Source organism: Heloderma suspectum, chromosome 5, assembly GCF_057233095.1.
Source record: "Heloderma suspectum isolate Gila_16-S chromosome 5, 16-S_ref, whole genome shotgun sequence".
NCBI classification, from domain to species: domain Eukaryota; kingdom Metazoa; phylum Chordata; class Lepidosauria; order Squamata; family Helodermatidae; genus Heloderma; species Heloderma suspectum.
This window is the reverse complement of record NC_139462.1, coordinates 196,688,258-196,707,136: the sequence shown is the minus strand read 5'-3', so window position 1 is coordinate 196,707,136 and position 18,879 is coordinate 196,688,258. Positions and strand designations below refer to the sequence as shown.

General features: G+C 41.5%; 1 protein-coding gene across 4 annotated transcripts in view; it reads left to right on the top strand.

Annotated features, from left to right (window-relative positions):
- ADAM22 (ADAM metallopeptidase domain 22) overlaps positions 1 to 18,879 on the top strand; it is a 191,064-nt gene that overhangs the window by 162,782 nt on the left and 9,403 nt on the right. For 2 of the 4 annotated variants that reach the window (XM_084858951.1, XM_084858949.1), the window contains exons 26-28: positions 5,439 to 5,539; positions 8,176 to 8,242; positions 17,442 to 17,528. In XM_084858951.1, the coding sequence (XP_084715077.1) occupies positions 5,439 to 5,539; positions 8,176 to 8,242; positions 17,442 to 17,528 (255 nt within the window). The remainder of the gene's footprint in view (positions 1 to 5,438; positions 5,540 to 8,175; positions 8,243 to 17,441; positions 17,529 to 18,879) is intronic. The other 2 variants (XM_084858952.1, XM_084858953.1) reach the window with 1 other exon arrangement.

Here is an 18,879-nt window from a genome sequence, read left to right as displayed (position 1 = left end):
ACTCTGCCCCACTCCCAGCCTCCACTTTCAAGCTAACAGAGTTCTAAAAAGAGTGTTCAGTTTGGCATTAGATTTGACATTAAAACTATTTTCCTTCAAGAAATTCCCTCAAAAGCAAATTGCTTTTACCACACATGAAATAAAAGACAGTGACGCATCTTTCTGAGATGACACCGTATAATGGCATATTCCCATTGTTTACACTCTTGATGCTTGTAAGCCTCTGAACTTGGAGGCTTATGAGCATCCAGTGCAGAGTGGGATGAGGGGCGGAGGTGATTGTTGCCTTTGCCTCTGCCACTCCTCTCACTCTGCATTTTCACTAGCTGGGCTTTTTTGCCCCTCTAGCTGGGGTGCCTTGGAGGGGGAGGGAAGGAAGCTGGAGAGGCCTCAGGATAGCTTGTATCCCAGCCTCTCCAGTCTGCTCCGCTCTCTGCCCACCAGAATGCCCTCTTTACCCCTTCTCTGAAGTTCCTTTGATGACCTTGGAGAGGCAGCCTGCGTGGTTCTTTCTGTGCTGGCGAGTGGTGGTGGTGGAGCGCAGATTCCCTCCCCCAAAGTTGGAGCACTGTCTCTGACCTCGGATCTGGGAATCTAAAGTGTCCTATGGTCCCCCCAGATGCTGTCTAGGGGTCATTGGATTGCTTCCCCCATGTACTTTGATGGCAGAGTAAAGTAAATCTAATTAAAGAAATTTCCTACAATTAAACTTGATCGTAAAATAATAATAATGATGATGATGATGATGATGAATTGTTTTCCCAATCCAATGTGACAGTACTGCTAATGAAAATTACGTTGCTCTAGAGTAAATGATCTTAAGTGCAACACCAATACGCTTGCTAGAGTGATAGGCTTCCTGGGTAAACCCGTTGAGTCAGCAAGTGCTATTGGCGTAATTTACATTAGCGGTAGTATTGCCTTGGATACTGCTCAATCTTATTGCCAAAAACCTGGATTATTTATATATATATATATATATATATATTTAATGGCTTTGAAACACGCACAAAAGTTGTTCTGGTTTCTATAGCTAAGAGCATAGAAAGAGCTTTCCTTTATGCATTTCTCACAAAAATGTAAGAAAGAAAAGAGAGCCAGGTGTCTCTTGGTTGGCTGTTTTGCTGTTTTGCAGGGAAGCGGGTGGGCAAAGCCCTTTATGATTACTAAGCAGGTGCAGGGAAATGCCTTCAACATTTGCAGGTTGCAGTAGCACATGATGGGGACCCCTCCAGTTCCTCTCTATTAATTCCAAAGGCCGCCTTTACTGTTTCCTCCATCTGATCAGGAGATGATGGAAAGAAAAGATTGTGTGAGTTTGCCGTGGTGGTGGTGGTGGTGGTGGAGGAGGAGGAGGAGAGATGTGTGAATAGGGTGGAAATAGGGAAAGGTGTGGACTCAAAAGGATTCAGTAGCTAATTAAGTTCTATCCCCAGTACTAAGTGCCTCTAAATTCAGTTTCTTGAAGTTGTTTCCTTTAGGCATCATAAGCTAAATTTGTTTTGTATGATAGATGTATATCTTAATTAGACATTTAGGAGTGCAATCCTATGCATGTTTAGACAGAAAAAAGTCCTACAACCCCCAGCATGCCTCAGCCAGGAATTGTAGGCCTTTTTTCTGTCTAAACATGCATAGGATTGCACTTTAAATATCACAGAGATTGCATTTCTGTATTACAGAATGTAAGACTGCAATCCTTCGCATGTTTAGACAGAAAATATGTCCTAGAACACACAGCATTTCCCAGCCAGCATGCATAGGATTCTGCCCTAAACCTATTTTCTTCTGTGGTATTTACATAATTATGTGAGAAAATATCTTAGTCTCCTCTCTTACTCTTTTTCCCGTGCTTTATATATATGTAAATAAAATGTATGTATATATATCTATATATATATATTCAGTATATGCATGTGGGTTTTTTTGTTTCTGACTTGAAAATGTTCATTATGCTTTAGAGAAATTCCTCAGGGAGATTATGTAAAAAAGCCTGGGGAGGCCAACTCCTTTTATAGCGACATGCCTCCGGGAGTCAGCACAAACTCTGCATCTAGTACTAAGAAGAGGTCTGCTTTTCTGTCACATTTTCAGATTTCTACCTGTTCCATCACACATTATTCCATTAGTCAGAACCTTTCATTGTTTTGCAGCAGGTTTGATTACTTCCTTCCTTCCTTTTGTGGATTGTCTTAAAAAGTGACTTCCCTCAGTCTTTGATTACTGATCCTCTATTGTGGTTTGGAAGTCCCTTCCACCTTTAGGATTCTAAAATTCTCTCTCAGCCTGCTAGAAAGGGTATACTTTTTGAGGACTGAGAGTCAGATGGGAACAGCTCTCATGATTGTCTAGGATTTGCAGCTCAATCCTGTCCATGTTTTCTCGGGACTAAGCCCCACTGAGAGATTGCAGCCCCAGTTGTGATACTCACTTCTGTTTGTTTGGACGTTCTTCAATTCACTGCTTATAAAGTGTGCTGCATAATGCGACAAAACTTCATAATCCAACAAAATCTTTGCTTGGAGGTATTTAAACAGAGGGTGGGCAGCCATCTGTCAGGGATGCAATGGTTGTAGTCGCATCCTGCATTGTAAATCTTGCACTGAGCAGGACGTTGGATGAGATGACTTTCAAGTTCCTTTCCCACTCTGTGCTTCCACAACAAAAAAATTGTAAGAAAAACACCCACCCCCAATTGCCATAATTTTTAAATTAAATTATATATCTTACATTAAATTTATATTATGATCGAGTAATCAAAGAAGGAGGATGTTGTACTTTCATTAACAATTATGAAGTTAATGGATTAATAGAAATAGAACATAAGTGCTGTATTTTATCATTAGTTTGCTCTGCTTTCTTTGGTTCTGAATAACTTGCCTTATCTGGCCTTTCCAGCTTGCATTTCTCTCTCTTTCTTGAACAATGAAGTCCTGAATTATGTACACAGCGACCCCTGTGGGTGGATATATGTAGTATATGTCCACATAGGTGCTGCATAAAGTGGGAAGCTACTCTTTGTGACTTCCCATGCACTTTGGCCAAGGTTGAACTTCATGGAAAGCTATTTCAGCAAATGGCTTTCCATGGGATTGTGCTCTTACAGGATTCTCTTATAACTAGCTGCCCATTTGGGGGTGGTTGTGGTTGCGTTATGGATCAGGCCATAGAAATGTTGTCACTTTCTTCATCCTGCTAAATTTAATACCCAGTCCCTTACCTCCTGCAGCAATATACAAAGCCCTGAGTGAGCAAAGATTTCTTATCCTTGCCTATGAAAGGAATGCTCTGGGAAAACACATGGAGTTCTGTTATAGATCTGGAGCTTTGTGCATGATTGGAGGCACTGGGCTGTGCATCACTCCATTTGGTGAAAGAAGGCATATACACCATTTTAAAATTATGAGCTCATCTCAGTCCATTTAATAGTTCATGAGCAGTTAACAAGGTCACTTTGGTCTGTAACTTTCTCTTCTTTTTAAGCCATGAGATTTTGATTATCAAATTTATTTTTAACCAGCATTTTAAAATGCTTTACAAGAACTACCATGTAATAATGGACAGACCTCAGTTACCCAATTTACGAGCCTCATTTTTTTTTTTTTTTTTGGTAAGATCATTCCCTGATCTGGTGGTTTTTCAAAAGAGAAACTGAAAAGAGAAAAAAAAATGATGAGAATTTTGTCCATGCAAATGTTAGTAGTAGTTAAATGGTGCCTATATAATGCTGATGCAGGTGTCTGATTAATACTGGGGGTTTCTCTACCTTGGTGAGTTCCTGACAGATGTCTATTTGAGAAATAGTTTTGAGTCAGTACTGAGTTTCTTGATGATTAAGGTTTATGTTTGTGGAAGAATTAAAATGACGAATCATCTTCAAATGATGCAGGTTCATCTGCTCCTGAACTTCTCAAATAGCTTAATCTAAGAGAATCCTGGGAAAATTAGTTTCCCAAGGTTCTGTTTTATATAGGTTTTATATCTGCACAGTGGAGCAATTTTTCATTCCTCCCATGAAGCCATTGTTTGACTTTTAAAATGGGTATTGCTTAAATTTCATGTGCTGTATTTGTCTCCTCCCCATGTTTGCATTGATTCCTCATTTCAGTCACTTGTTTGTTCTTTACTGTATAATGTTATAAAATTTTTAAGGTCTGTCTACACTAGAACACTGAGTATCTCACGCTCTTGTCAATTAGCTGTAACATACTTCTGTTTAAATATGGCCCATGGCTTGTGGAACAGGTGCTTAGCTTCAGACAGGTAGATTGCCTTCACAAAAAGCTTCAGTTAACCAGAGCTGGTATAATGATGAGAAAAACAAGGTCTGTTGGATGCAGTCCTTTATACCTTATATGGTCTTGTGCAGAGGAAAACAAAGAAAAAAAACTAGGGCAACCTTCCCCAGCCTGGAGCCTCCAGATGTGCTGGACTACAAATCCCATCTTTCCCAGCCAGGATGGTCAATGCCCTGCTGTCTGGAGATAATAGGAGTTGCAGCTTGACATATCTGGAGGGTGCTGGGTTGGAGATGGCTGTTCTAAGGTGTAAAGGATGGTTATTAACAATCCATCAGGTGGTAATACAGATGGAACTGGTGGGGGGGAGAGAGAGAGAGAGAACTCTTGATTTCCATAAGCAATTCAGAAGATGAGATTCATAGGCAGGTTTGAGTTCCAGTGCTTCTTCTATTAAAAAGTCAGCACTGGTAACTTCTGGCTTAGTTTTCCTCTGGGGAAACAAATGCAGGAAGGGAGAACTCAACCTGGCAGAAGAAGAAGAAACCCTTTTCTACCTGGCAAAATCCTGTCCTTCTACCCAATTTCCCTCTAGGGAAACCCAAGTGGGAAAAGAGAAGGCTTGGGTTGCACCTCTGCCAGGTCTATAAGAAACTTGTTTCCGTCTTTTGTTCCTGGATGACTTTCTGCCAGCTGTCTGCACTGCTTTCCAGAGCTAGTTGTAAAGGGACCAGTGACTGATCCATATATTTGCATCTCAGAGTGGAGTGGTGAAACCTCTCAGCTGCCATTTGCCTACATGATCCTGCCCAGTTGTTTGACTCTCCTCTTTGTGTATCCTCTTGACAAGTAGTGAGATAGACCACAAAGACTAACATAACTATAAAGGCCTAGAGTAGAATCTCTGTGTTGTAAGAAACACAATTTTCCAGTCAGCGGGGTGTGAATGAATGTGCCCTAAGTGGACACAGCCTTCTTCATCCTGGTGTCCTCCAGATGTGTTGGACCACAATTCCCATCATCCCTAGCCAGCATGAAAAAAAAGCTACACGGTCTGCTAATTTGTGCAGACCTTTCAGGTGCTGTAGACAGACCTTTATGTTATCCCAGCCTAAAATATCAGTCAGTGAATGATCGCATTATTGGAAGCTTAAGTTGCCAGAACCAACAATCTCATGCCAGTTTTGCTATTTACTCTAGGTCAAACGGATTATCTCATTCATGGAGTGAAAGAATCCAAGATGCAAAGAACCTTTCGGACATCTGCCAAAATGGGAGACCAAGGAGTAACTCATGGCAAGGTTAGGATGACAGTTGTGTCACCATTGCATAGTTGATGGTGTTGTGATACCACACAGAAACAAGTCTCTTTGGTACACTTTGGGAATTTTACATTCTGTGGTCTTTGGCATTGGAGCAGACTGGAATTTTAAAGATATAGCTTAAATTTTGACTTGCTTGCAAATAACTAAACACACAGGGAAATTGTACTCCATTCTAAGACATCTCGCTGTGAATACAGCCGTAGTGGTCCACTTGACTAGGAATTAAAGGGTTTGTCCTGATTATCCTAATTCTCCTGTATGAAACATATAGCAAGCTTGGCATAGATTGGAGCAATATAGAATTGGCCTCTTTCCTGATCTCTTTCCTTGCCACTAACACTATAGTGAAGAACTTTGAGCTGAAATCCTGCTGCCTCATTCAGTGGGGTTGTTTCTGTGATTATGTGTGTGTTCATGTGTATGTTTGAGGGGATTTTTTGTCTGTGTGTTTGATGGTGGAGGACAAATTTGTGCTCATCAGCTCACCTCGATGGCTTCCAGCTAGCGGCCACCACTCCCTTACCCCAGAATGCCCTGGACATAATGTTCCAGGGCATTCTGAGGAAATGAAAGGCAGGCTCCAATGTAGGCCACCATTCCTTTTCTCCCAGAATGGTCCATAATAACACATATCCAGGGCATTCTGGGAGGGAAATGGTGGCCACCACAAAAAAATGGCAGCCTTGTGGGAGCTGGGTAGATTATCCTCCCAGAACAGCACTACATTTTACTGTGCCCCCCCTCCCCCTGCCAATCATCTTAGGCCTAGCCCAAGGTATACTCACAGCTCAATAAATAGGCAGTCTTCAATAATACAAAGTATAGGTGATATGTAAATGGTTTTCAGAGATGTAAAAGGTAGGTGGGAAACATAGCCCCATTCACAGTCTCCCCATCTAGTGTCAAAGATACGTTTCCATGCTCAATTTTCTATGGCCTTTCCATTCTGCATACATATATTACAATTTTGGTACACTTGTCCTGACTTCCCCCTTATTTTTTGGCATCCCATTGGATTTCTTCCCACCTTCTTCTGGGCTTCTGATGCCACTTGATGGTTTTCATTATCTCATCCTTAAATATCACTCAGTATGTACCCAGCTTCAGGATATGTGAAAAGAGGAAAAGCCATGCACACCATGTGGCAAATGTGATTGTTGGTACATGATATTTTGTGGAATGGTCAAAGTCTAGGTGGAGTACAAGGATAGACAAGGCCAGTCATCACACAGCAATTGCTGTGGCCGAGTTCACAGTTAAATTGTGTGTCTGTATCCACATGATGGTCTTGCCCAGACATAACACTGACTCTCTCAACCATGGTTTGCTAATTGAGACCCTGGGCTCCATCTCTCCTCTCCTTCAAACAGTGAATTCTCCTTCCCATGTTTTCCTTTTCTGTGGTTTAAGGTGAACTATGTGCAGATGCTTACATGTACACTAATGCTTCCTTTCAACCAGGGTTTGCAAAACCATTTCAGTTTTGTAAACCTGCCCAAACACTGGCTAGCATCAGTGCAGATGTAATGCTTGCCAAAGGGTGGATAAAGGATGACAAGAGGAGGGAGGGACTGTTCCCAAGCCATAAAGCCAGGGTTATGTCTGCACTGGACTGTTGTTGTATACCCTTGAGCTACAGCGCCCATCATGAACTTTGAAAATACATCTTGTACTGTTGCTACAGAAACTCCTAGGTCTGTTAAGTCAGCTTCCGCTGGTTAGGATTACTTTAGTATGTTGCTATGTCATGACAAATCAAAATGCAGACAAGCATAAATCTTTTACTATAACTCCATTATGAAAGAGCAATTTTCTTTTTTTAAAGGAAAGCTGAAAAGGTCACCAAAAAGGATGTGTCTGTGTGATGTTTTATGTCGACCCAGACCATTTGTCTATCTAGCTCAGTATTATTGACACTGACTGGCTCTTGAAGCTTCCTGACTGGGGTTTTTTCCAACCCTACCTGGAGAATGTCAGGGATTGAACCTGGGACCAGTGGAGGCTGGTGGCTCTGATTTTGGTGGGGCTAGAAATCCATTCTGTGTTTTAGTGAGAACCAGCCAGAACTCTAAATGAGCTATCCAAGGTGCTGAACTGCATCTCCCCCCAAATAGTTTCAGCATGTCAGATAGCTCCTGTAGAGTTCTGGCTGGTTCTGACTAAAACTCAGAATGGATTTACAGACCCACCAAAATCGGAGCCACTGGCCTCCACTGCCTGGGACGATTTCCATGCAAACCGTGTGCTCTGCCCCTGAAACATCGCTGCAGATCGATTGTAGAATATATGCCTTGCCGCAGGAAGTCTGAAGTTCGGTCCCTGGCATCTCCAGGTAGGGCAGTAGGTAGCGCGACGGGAGAGTTGGGGAGTGAAAAGAAAGGGAGAGAAAAAAGTAAGCGGGTTGGATTCCAGTTTAGTCATACTTAGAGTAGTCCCCTTGCACTCCATGGGACATAAGTTAAACATGACTGACTTGTCTCATTGACTTCACTGGGTTTCCTCTAAGCCTGATTAAGGCTGGATCCAACCCAATGTATGTACCACCTGGAGTGCTGCTTTCCTTGGTTCCAAAGGAATTGTTTTTCACTTTCTTATCCTTTGGTCTTTTTCAGGTAATATAGGAGGCAACAGAAAAAAAGTGAAAGGCAAAAGGTTTAGGCCACGGTCTAACTCAACTGAGTAAGTTTGACCTTCTAGCTGAAAAAGAAAACAGAAAAGCTGTCCACTAATTCTGTTTCAGTTCCTTCCCACTAAGTACTTGAACTGGACTCTTCAGATGTTACTTCTATCCTGACTGAAAGTACTGAATGGTAAATGGTGTGGTAACAGATTTGTTTTTTCTTTCCCCTATATTTTTTAAATTCAGCCATTTTACCCCTATAGACTTCTTTATAGCAATAATGAGCAATGCTAATAATCTGTTCACTCTGACCAGAGTTTTTATTTTTGTTACTCAGCTTAGGGGATGAATTGTCACTTAGAAAATAGGGTGGGGTGGGGGTAAATTTTCCCTGTTTACTTTTCCCATAGTTTAGTTTTCAGTCATGTCCCCCGCCCCCCACAGTTGCTCTTTGCCCCTGAAGATGCCAGCCGTTACAGTGTCTCTTTGGGGGACAAATTGTAGTTTTGGGGAGGGGGGTTGTTGGGAAAACTGCACAGGGAGAAGTGGTTAATCAACCACTTGATCTGTTCCATGGTCCCAATCCAGATTTCTGCCCCCCGCCCACATGGTGTGTCTAGTTGGCCCTAAGAAGCGCTGCTAGGTTGTTAAACTTGTATGCAGCCCTCTGGCAGGAGGGACAGTAAAACAGGCTTGTCCATCACATTCAATTGTCACTACTATAACTTGGACCAGCGTTGTTGGACTCCATCCCAAGTGGAAAATCCTATTTGCCCTGACTCAGAAGCTCCAGTGTGCACATGGCTACTACAGTGTATGCACAGTATCTCTGATGCACACATTGTGTTCCGCAAGAGCTTAATTTGCTTCATTATTGGTAGTATGGTTTTTGCATGAGCACTCCTTAACATTGGCCCGGTTCAGATGTGAATGAAGAGGGACCATGCTGTTTCCTGCTGCCTGATCACTCCTGCTGCAAGCAGGAGCAGCTGAACAACCCAGGGATCCTCTGTCCCTGGGTTGTTTAGGGTGACATCTGAACTGGAAATTCTGGGTTGTTGGGGGAATCCATGGGCTCCAACTCTGGGTTGTCTTTCCGCCAACAACCCAGAATTCCCGGCTCGGATATCACATTAAACAACCTAGGGATGAAGTGTCTCTGGGATTAGGGATGTACAAATCTACATGTAGATTGTCAGATCCTTTCATTCCATCATCCACTCATTGGCAGATTTGATTTTTCCCACTTTCCTGAATTTGTGAAAATTCACATTTGCAAAAATGCGCAAATCCCTCCAAAATATGCATTTTCATGCTATAGCCTATGGGACAAATGTGCATTTTCTGCCAGTGTTTGTTATTTTACATAATTTTCTATGACTACATTTGAATAAAATTTCAGACAGTAAAAAAACCAGTCTGTAAGTCTCTGGAATCTGTGCGACTCGGGAAAAGCCAGTCCTCTGCAGAATCTATGGGTTGGATTCATAGAAATCGAAACTCATTCGATTCTGTTGCAGATTTCTTCACATCCCTACCTGGGATGCTTTACCTCAGTGGAAATGATTGGGCAGTGGGAGACAGCATGCTTTACCCCAGTGGAAATGATTGGGCAGGGGGAGGCAGCCTGCTTTACCCCAGTGGAAATGATTGGGCAGGGGGAGGCAGCCTGCTTTACCCCAGTGGAAATGATCGGGCAGGGGGAGGCAGCCTGCTTTACCCCAGTGGAAATGATTGGGCAGGGGGAGGCAGCCTGCTTTACCCCAGTGGAAATGATTGGGCAGGGGGAGGCAGCCTGCTTTACCCCAGTGGAAATGATTGGGCAGGGGGAGGCAGCCTGCTTTACCCCAGTGGAAATGATTGGGCAGGGGGAGGCAGCCTGCTTTACCCCAGTGGAAATGATTGGGCAGGGGGAGGCAGCCTGCTTTACCCCAGTGGAAATGATTGGGCAGGGGGAGGCAGCATGCTTTACCCCAGTGGAAATGATTCTCCATACCCCTCCAGCCATTTTTTATCAGCCCTCTTTTTTATGTTGACAGGATGAATGTTGGACCTCCACATTCCTTTTAAAAGGTTATTATCAAAACTAAAAAAATTTACAAAAAGACGTCTTTGTTCAACATGACACAGACATAACAGAGTCTGTTGTATCTGACCCATTTTCTTACTTAAACTGAGAACTCATAAACGCACACTTTTTAACAAAAGAGACAATAGATAACTAAGGAAGGGAATTTTCGCTCTAAAATAATGGGGCGGGTCTTTTGGACAAATCTGGTAGGCTGTCTTTTCTTTTGAAAAGGGAAATGTCTGCTTTGTTCTGTTATATACAAATATGAGCCCACCATGTGAGGTTTACTGTCCAGACTTTGCACAAAAGTGAAGTCTTGAGGAACATACTGTATGTCATGGCAGGCTTAGAGGAAGCTGGATACAAACTTTTTTTGTCTCTCTTATACAAGAACCGAACAGCTGCAGGAAACCCCTGACTCCACCCACATAAAACTAAGTCCAGTGCCACCTAGTGACTAAACCATATAATGGCCTAGTTTGGTCATCACAACCCTGGATTGTTGTGAACAAAACAGGAGCAAGTGAGTGTGCTGGTTCCTGCAACCTGATCCCTCCTGCTAGGGATAAACAACCCAGGGATATTCCGTCCCTGGGTTGTTAAGCATGACATGCGACCCAGGATTTTTGGATTGTTGGGGGAGAGACAACCCAGAGCCATAATCCATAATTTAACCATGAGTTAGAACTCTGGGTTGTCTCTCTCCCAACAACCCAGAAAACCCGGGTCACCCGTCACGCTTACTCAAAGGACGGAGCGCCTCTGGGTTGTTTCGCTCCTCCCACTTGCAGCAGGAGCAATCAGGCAGCAGGAACAAGCAGGCTCATTCACTCCCACTTCATTCACAACAACCTAGGGTTTAAAAAAACCCTGAGTTGTTGTGACGTCAGTACACTCCTATACAGCTCTACTCAGCAGTTAGCCCTATTGAGTTCAATAGGACTTCCATGTAAATGGGTATAGGATTGCAGCTTGCATGGGCCAAATTAGTTCCTCAATTGTTTCCAGTGGCAATTGTTTCCAGTGGCAGTAACAGAGACAACATGGGGGCAAATGCCACTTCCTGTCAGAGTCCAGCCCCAGGGCTGTGTTTCCCTGGGTTTCTCCTACGTTGGTGCATCAGCAGAAGTTTCCCTTTCAGACTAGCCAGTCAGCCTTGCCCTGTTGTGTTGAATCCCCACAGCTCTGTACCTGTGTGTGCTGCACCATTCCCAACACTAGCTGACTGCAATCTGTTCACCTGCCTCCAGAGATGGCTCCTGCTTGACTAAACAAAAGGTGCTTTACTAGCAATTAAAGTGGATGTTTCAAGCTGTGCTGCAACAGCGAAATAAAAATTAAAAAGATTAGACAGGAATCCTGTTGCAGAATTCATTTATCATGTTTAAAAAGATACTCATCTGCCTGTTAACTTTTACAGTTGATCTTCATAATCCAATTGTTATTCAGGAGGACCTATTCAGGACACATGAGGGATCATGTGATCTATTCCAGAACAAACATCTTTTCTGATCAACATTATTTTAATAAATATACACCAAAGTCCTATATCTCACCTCAAACGTCTGTTATCTGGATCCTTCCTAATCCTTGATATGCTTTGTCTCCCATTAGATTCACATTTTAAATACATTTTTTAGAATAACATTCCCCCCGCCCAAAAAAGTTCCACAAGATGTTAGAAGTTCAGGAAAACCTTTCTGTAAAAGGTGTGCGCTTTCCTATGTGTTAATTTGCCTGGAAGTTTCATATCACATACAATAATAGATTCTACTAAAGAACCATGTATTGCTATGTAAGATTTATGCTATGTAAGATTTGATGAAAAATCATTTGCATTGTTTGTACAATGCAATTCATATGTGCATAAATTGAGCATTTGCATATACAGATACATGTTATTTGTATCAAACTAGCCATATGCAGACATGTATAATTTTTGTGGTTGCCACAACCTGGCAAACAGTGTAATCTGGGGGCAACTGACACACCTCTTCAATATGAGCCAAAGGAAAAGTTGTTCTCAATGAACTGGAAGGAGTGTATCAAGTCGTCTATATTTCTATGAAGTACAGTGCAGCCCTTCTGGTATCCCATAAAATGTTAACCACATGGTTATGACTGTTTCCCAGTGCTACTGATTTAGTGAAGCAACCTAGTTTTCATGGCATTTTGTTTTATCGCAATAGTTGAGTTCGGCTGTTGTGATAAACCACAGTTTATCGTGATGGGAATGGGCCTAGTTTTCCTCCAGGCTTTCACGCTCCCCCCTTCTCCTCTGGCAGAGGAAGCTTTCACTTCTGATTTCAATTAACTGTTTATTCAAACCAAACTTGAAGTTGGCTTGTATCAAACAAACCACTGTCAAGCTTAACCACAGTTTGTCAGATTGGGACAATATTTGTTGTTGTTCAGTCGTTCAGTCGTGTCCGACTCTTCGTGACCCCATGGACCATAGCACGCCAGGCCTTCCTGTCCTGCGCTCTCTCCCGGAGCATGCTCAAGTCCATATTCATTCGAAACTGGAAATGAAAGCTTCTGAACGCCTCCTCTCTGCCATGCCAGAGAGGGAAGTAAGTAATGTGAAGGGGGAGGCTAGACTTGTTCCCGACACGATAAAACCGTGTTAAAAGATTTTTTTTTTTTATCTTTGCTGTTTTAAATCTGTATTTTAAACTCCTGCACTGCTGCTAGGTTTTATTGTGGTTGTATTGTTATATTGTGGTTTTAATGTTCTGTATATTTTAAATTGTTTTATTGTGTGTTGCTTGGATTTAATTTTTGTGAACCGCCCAGAGAGCTTCGGCTATTGGGCGGTATAGAAATGAAATAAACAAACAAACAAACAAACAAACAAACCATGGTTTATAATGGAGTGCTAATCCAGTCAGTGAAAACACCCCCCTGATGCTTTTGGAGGATTTGATTAAATGACTCCTGATAATGCTTAGATTTATTGCCACGTCAGTCTGAAACATCAGACTTATAAAGCTGTCAATTCGCTTAGATGTGTTAGTGGAACAGACTGTCATTTCTGTAGGTGAAAGACCATTTCCATGGGATTAATTTTCCTTTGCCAGTTTTAAAGTGACCCAGTAAAATGTATTAATTCTATAGACTTATGAAGATAAGACATTAACTAGTGTTTTCTGCCTATGTAAATAGGTAGTTAAGTAGAATAACAATTTTATCTATGAAAATCAAGACTTTGACAGTTTGCATAAGAGCATGTGTTAAAGCATGTCACAGTGAATTACTTTCCTAGGTAGCTTTACTAGTTTTCTTTGATAATTTGTACTAACTTTGCCTCTAGGTGTGCATCTTCCTCATTGTTATAAATGATATAACCTTTGGCTTAGATTTTTTTCCTATTATATATTGTGTTTTTGCAGCAGGGTATCCCATGCTTCTGAGCCTGGGCTTTCCCACATCAACCAAATCCCGCCCCAAGGCATAAGCCAAGGGGGTTCTCACCACCCCCAGACAGGGAAACTGGAGCACAGGTCAGTTCCAACTGCCCTTCCATTTTGGGCAGCCATTTTTATCCCATTAAAAGTGCCTTCCCAGAAGTTTCACGGTGGCAAAATTGCCTTTGATTGCTTGGAGATTCTTCTGCTGATGGCAGTGCTAGCTACGCCCTCTCTCTTGCTGGCCTGATGTGTAATTTTTTCCCCACTCTTATCAACCTGGACCTTTTGCATTGTTGCATGTTGCACTGCAAGCCAAATCAAGCCATTGGTTAAGTTTTAGGCGTAGGCTTAAGAACTTGTTTTCTGTCAAGCAAAGTTTTACCATTTGATCTGATGGGTTACAATATATCAATGATGACTGATGCACAGTTACCCCGGAGATCACTCTCTTTCCTGATTTAATTCAGCAACCTGCCATGGTGTTAAACTACAACTGCAGGTTGATCAGGAGGAATAGAAGTTTACATGTATGTATTTCGTACTAAGAAGCCTCAAAACTCTGTTGTATAACAGTTGCATGCTTTGTTGCCATTATAATGTTCTCTTTCTCATTATAAAATCCAGATCAGGAGTGCTTCATGGTTACCAAACAAGCCTTTCCAATAAAAAGTGTAGGTTAAAGGTTTGGCATTTGTTCTTGCACGAGCCCATTAAAATTGCAAGATATGAATTAGCGCATAACATCCTGCCATGAGCCTCTTGCTTTGCTAGCAATTTGCCTTGTGGCTATGCTTTTAACTTTTACTTTTTAATCAGGAACTGAGATGGAAAACATAAAGCACTCCTAGCTTTTACCTGTTGTTAAATAAGTAGATTTAATTAGAAGCAATTATGGCTGACAGAGAATTAAAGCTGCCTGTGCTTATGTGATTGGGGGCTGGGTGGGGGTGGAATTTATTTAGCCTAGGTTGAAATCTGCAAATAGCATTTGATTGTTGTATTTAATACATTAACCAAGTTGATGTTGATTTATATGGAGCGGAAGGAAAAATGGGCCTGAGTTTCATCCCAAACACTGACACCTAGTAGGATAGTAGAAAGGCAAGGGGACTATTGATTTGTGAGACACTCATAAGCAGAGATTAAAGGTTTGGGGTAGGGAGGACAGGGAGAGTTATAAAACAACTTTCACTTGTATTTGGAAGCCTCATTCAGATTCCATTGACATCAGCAGGCAGCACCTTATCCTTTTCTCCATAATTGTGAAGGCCTGAAAATGGCTTTTGATATAATTCTTATTTATTTTATTTATTACATTTTTATACTTCCTAGTAGCCAAGCCTCTCTGGGCAGTTCACAATTAAAACCATAAAATACAACTTGAAAAAACGTAATATAGAACTTTTAAAAGTTTAAAAATACCAAGTAAAACCTGCAGCAGTTACAGCCCAGGGACAGCCTGTGTGAAATATATTTTTATTTATATAAAAATATAAACATGTAATAATTAATAAATAAATATCATAAAAGCTGAGATTCTCCAGAGTCTTAGTGAGCCCAAGAGATTACATAGTGCGATTCAATATGCTGTAATTTGCAGGAGACCAGCGCCCCTGGCTGTGTGTCAGCCCGGCAGCCCCAGATAAATTTGAATTGACTTTTTAAAGGGTCAACATTTGTTTGAACAAGCAATATTAATATAGTAGTAGCAGCAGCAGCAGCAATAGTAATACATTTTACCTTAAACTGGGTGTGGGCAGCTTCAGATGGTCTGGGGGGCAATTTCCACCACCCACCAGAACCCACCAGAGGCCACATCCCCCCCCCCGCACCACTGGAATCACAGTTGCTGAATCGCCACCACATGGCGAGCTTGTCTGTGCGTGCAGCAGTTCACCACACAGAATCAGCTGGTTTTTTCCTTCTCCGTTTTCACCTGACAGGAAGAAAGTCAAATGTGTGGTCGGCAAAGCAGCTTCTTCTTTTTTGTGTGTGGAATATATTTGTATTTATTTTATCTTTATAAATGAAATAAACAGTACCAAAATTACCAACAACATGATCAATACTACAATTTCCCAACAATATTCTGATGAGGACACCACAATAACAAAAACAGAAGGAAAAAGGAAAAAAAGGAAAAGGAAAAGGGAGGAGGAAAGGAAGTGAAGAAAAAAGAAGATTCTTTCCTCTTCCCTCCCCCTCTCCCTCTCCCTCACCTTTAAAGAATTAAGTTTAAACTCCAATACGCCCCGGCCTCCGATGCCATTCTGTTTTAAAAACTATATCTATAACCTTAACAATCTTACAGTTTAATAAACAACCTTACAGTTCAATATATCATCAATCTTATATCAAAGAAACAGGTCAACAATTCAGTCCCAGAAGCCTATATTATTATTATTATTATTAATAATAATATTAATAATAATAATAATAAAATATATGGCATTATATAATAATAAAACTTAATATAAACCTTCAACAGTCAGTAATATATTTTATACTAGATATATTATCTATTTTGAAATAGAAAATATAAAGAAAAGCAAGAAAAAACGAAAGATGAAAGAGAATAAACGGGCAAAGCAGCTTCTTGTATTGCAGCCATAAGATGCACGCTGGCCAAAGAGCCCACATTCGATGCAAGTCAGTAAGATTTCCTGCCTCTTAGCATGGAGTTGGTTTATTTGGGATTATAGAAGTGGGAAAAGCCCGAAGACCATAATTTTTAGCCTCCTACTCTAAATGAGGGACCACCTCTCAACTAGTCTCCCTCAGATCAACCAATAAATATCCAGAAAGGCCAGTTTACCATTATGTATAACTACTCATGTGCCTGTGGCACAAGGCCGTTAACATCCCCTTATCTCATCCATCTCATGAGTGAGGTTAAAGATGTAGAACCAAGATAAAATGAGTAGCCTGAAGCCAATCAGGAGTTACTTATAACCCTGCCAGGTTAAACTAGTCCCCACTTTGGGAAGGACAGCTCCTGGGATCACCTGGATGTTGCATATCTCCCTGTTGCGGGGCGTCGCACTGGTTCCCGTTTTTGACATGACACAGAAAATGCAAGTAGAGGCACTAAGCATGTCTTTCTCTCTGCTTGCCCTATGCACCAAGTCATGGTTGTAGAACTTCAGGCTGGGGGACAAATCTGACCCTCTGGAAGTCCCAATCAGGCCCTCAAGGTTTCTCCAGAAGGCTTCATTCTCTTTTGAAGAGAATCTGATGGTTTCCTGGCTATTGTACAGATTTTTATCCATTCTAAAAGGTTGAAATGCCCCTCCTAAGGCTTAGTAACTGGCAGTGAGAGCTTTAAGCTAAAATATGCTGTTATTTTAGGCCCTGCCTTTGCCCGTTAATGGAATGCAAGGCCTTCTCTGAAATGGAATTTGGCCCTTGGGCTGAAAGACATTCTCCACCTCTGCACTAAGACATGTTCTAAGTCTGTTTACATACAAATTGAACTCTGCTTTGAAGATGTAAGCGATTTAAGGGTAGTTCTCCTTGTGTCCAAAGGCTAGGGCCCTGGACACATGGGTGTATTTAAGGAGAATAAATTGAAAACGTAAGCCTAAATTAATTTCTAAGGGAATTCATTGTGAACCCCGGGGCTCAGATTTACTTCGCCCTGCATCCATGCTGATTTGTTTAGCACAATCCCTGGCATTTGAGGGATGAAAGCAACCTTACTGAGCTGTGTGCTGTGTGTTCTCAGATATTTCTCTATTCTTCTTCTGCTTTCTCTGTTTCTTCCATTGCTTTTTGCAGGTATTTAAACCCATGGTTCAAAAGAGAATATAATGTAGCTAAGTGGGTAGAAGATGTGAATAAAAACACTGAAGGACCCTACTTTAGGTATTTTGTAAATTAATTCTCTATCATCTTTAAGAGCTGTTCCAGCATATTCCAGATGTGATGGGGCTCCTATCTTGTATCTTCCAATACAAGTGGTTTATTGTAGGTGCCGAGGGCCCCTTGTTCATTTGCTGCCTTCTGGTGTCTTTTTGGGCTTCATTGTGCAATTATAATTCTTTTCAGAATGTTTTAATGAAGACATTTGAAAAGGATGTTCATAGTGCATGCATTTCCTATCATCATCTCTAGCTTTTAGTAGCTTTCTCTTCATTTAATGCCAAGTAGCATTTTATGGCCATGATCTATGTCTACCACTAATCAAGTAACATTAACCTAAGCAGCTAGAATGTAGTGTATCTCAGCTTTATAACACACCTAGGCTGCAATCCTATGCACACTTACCTGCAAGTAAGCACCATTGAACACAGTGAGGCTTACTTCTCAGTAAACATGCATAAGATTGCGCTCTTAGGCTGCTATCATACACCCACTTCCCTGGGAGAAGTAAATTGATGGGGCTTACTTCTGAGTAGACTTGAATTAGATTTTGCTGTTAGTCTACCCAATACCTTTAGAGAAGAGAATAAAGAATTAAATTGCAGCAGTTAGCAGAATTTTACCTTGGTGATAAAATAGGAATGAACTCATTTCAGCTTTATAGTTCATTAAAAAGAAGAAAAAAGAAAGAAAGAAAGAAAGAAAGAAAGAAAGAAACAGAGAAGTATGCATCACATGTATACTATTGTATACAACCAGAGCATGTCCCCAGCATATCTATTAGAGTAGTGTTTCTCAGACTGCGGATTGGGATTCAGCAGTGGGTGTCAGCCAACCGTCAGGTGGGTTTCAGTGCTGGAGGCTGCCTCGTGCCTCTTTGCTTGTCTGCCCTATACCATAGCCACACGATGTGCACTGCATAGGCAGGTGTGGCAGTGGGAGTTGGTTATAGAGCAAGGCTTCTTCTTCTTCTTCTTATTTTAATATGGGGAATAAAGGCAGTGGATAAGAGAGGGAAGCTGTTATAGGAGGGAGTGCATGTAAAAGCAGCAGGAAGGAGGGATGAAAGAAACTGGCAGTTGAGGACTGGGTACAAGTTAAGTGTGAAATGAGAAGGGGAGAAGACAGGACATGGGTAAGAAGACTTTGAGAGGCATGTGGGGGAGGACAAAAATATACAATTCATATAAAATAGTTTTCTATACTTAGAGCAGGGGTCCCTAAACTGTTTGGGTTGGTGGGCACATTTGGAATTTTGAAAGAGTGTTGTGGGCCAGTCACAAAACACTCATTTCCCAGAAGGCAAAGTGGTGATATTAGTAGAGAAGTAACTAGCCCCTAAGAACCTAAGTAC